Genomic DNA, 854 nt, shown 5'->3' with positions numbered 1-854 from the left:
GCAAAGCCCCTCATTTTGGCAGAACTTACCATGTCGACCAGCCGCAAATTAAAGAGTCATGGCATGAGGAGGAGCAAGAGCCGAACTCCTCACAAGGGAGTCAAGAGAGGTGGCAGCAAAAGGAAATACCGTAAGGGCAACCTGAAAAGTAGGAAACGGGGTGATGACGGTGAGTGAGGAATGGGGAGGAGACTGCCAAACTTAGGCACACATTGCTGCCAGGCCCTCCCTCTTGGAGGCAGCCCTCACAGGACCCTGAAATCTTGGCCTGAGATTATTTCCAATAACTAAATGCAGATTTGAGCAATAAGAGTATTGATGGGAATGTTCTAATTGCGTCTCTGTTGCAAACCTGTCTTTTCCCACAGCCAATCGCAATTACCGCTCCCACTTGTGAGTCCTCAGCGGGCTCTGCCCTGGTGCACTTCACACAGCACCAGGCAGCAACAAGAACAGCAGAAGGGGGACTGCCAAGGAGAACTGATGTTAGATCAAAGCCAGAGAGGAGCCTATGGAATGTGGATCAAATGCCAGTTGTGACAAAATGAGGAATGTATATGTTGGCTGTTTCTCCCCAACATCTCAATAAAACTTTGAAAGCAGAAATGTTTCCTTTGATCCTTTGGTAAGACTTGAGTTCCTGAGCTAGGTGGGTTTGGGGAAGAATTGGCTAGTGTGAAACCATTAAATGTGACTTGGAAAATATCAAAAGTAATTTGTCCTCCAATTCCCTCCCACGGTGGTCCTACTCTGGCCACACACTATCACCATATTTGTCTTCGTCCCAGTGTGCTGTCTCCCTCCCTGACATGGAAAGGGAGAAGAGATAAAAAGGGAGAAATGCATTCATTAGC

At 47.5% G+C, this 854-nt stretch overlaps 1 protein-coding gene across 1 annotated transcript; it reads left to right on the top strand.

The window, feature by feature from the left end:
* On the top strand, positions 1-606 carry TNP1 (transition protein 1). Its single transcript, XM_025404838.1, has 2 exons — positions 1-169; positions 369-606. The coding sequence occupies exons 1-2, from the start codon at positions 31-33 to the stop codon at positions 395-397; spliced, it is 168 nt and encodes a 55-aa protein (XP_025260623.1). The 5' UTR covers positions 1-30; the 3' UTR covers positions 398-606.
* The last annotated feature ends 248 nt before the right edge of the window (positions 607-854 follow it).

The sequence above is a fragment of the Theropithecus gelada genome, chromosome 12 (genome assembly GCF_003255815.1).
Source record: "Theropithecus gelada isolate Dixy chromosome 12, Tgel_1.0, whole genome shotgun sequence".
In the NCBI taxonomy this organism is placed as follows: domain Eukaryota; kingdom Metazoa; phylum Chordata; class Mammalia; order Primates; family Cercopithecidae; genus Theropithecus; species Theropithecus gelada.
This window is presented reverse-complemented; position numbering and strand designations above follow the sequence as displayed.

Coding starts and splice junctions, on each gene's coding strand:
- TNP1 (XM_025404838.1), top strand. CDS start 31: ATGTCGACCAGCCGCAAATTAAAGAGTCATGGCATGAGGAGGAGCAAG. Junction 170..368: donor TAGGAAACGGGGTGATGACG/GTGAGTGAGGAA, acceptor CTTTTCCCACAG/CCAATCGCAATTACCGCTCC.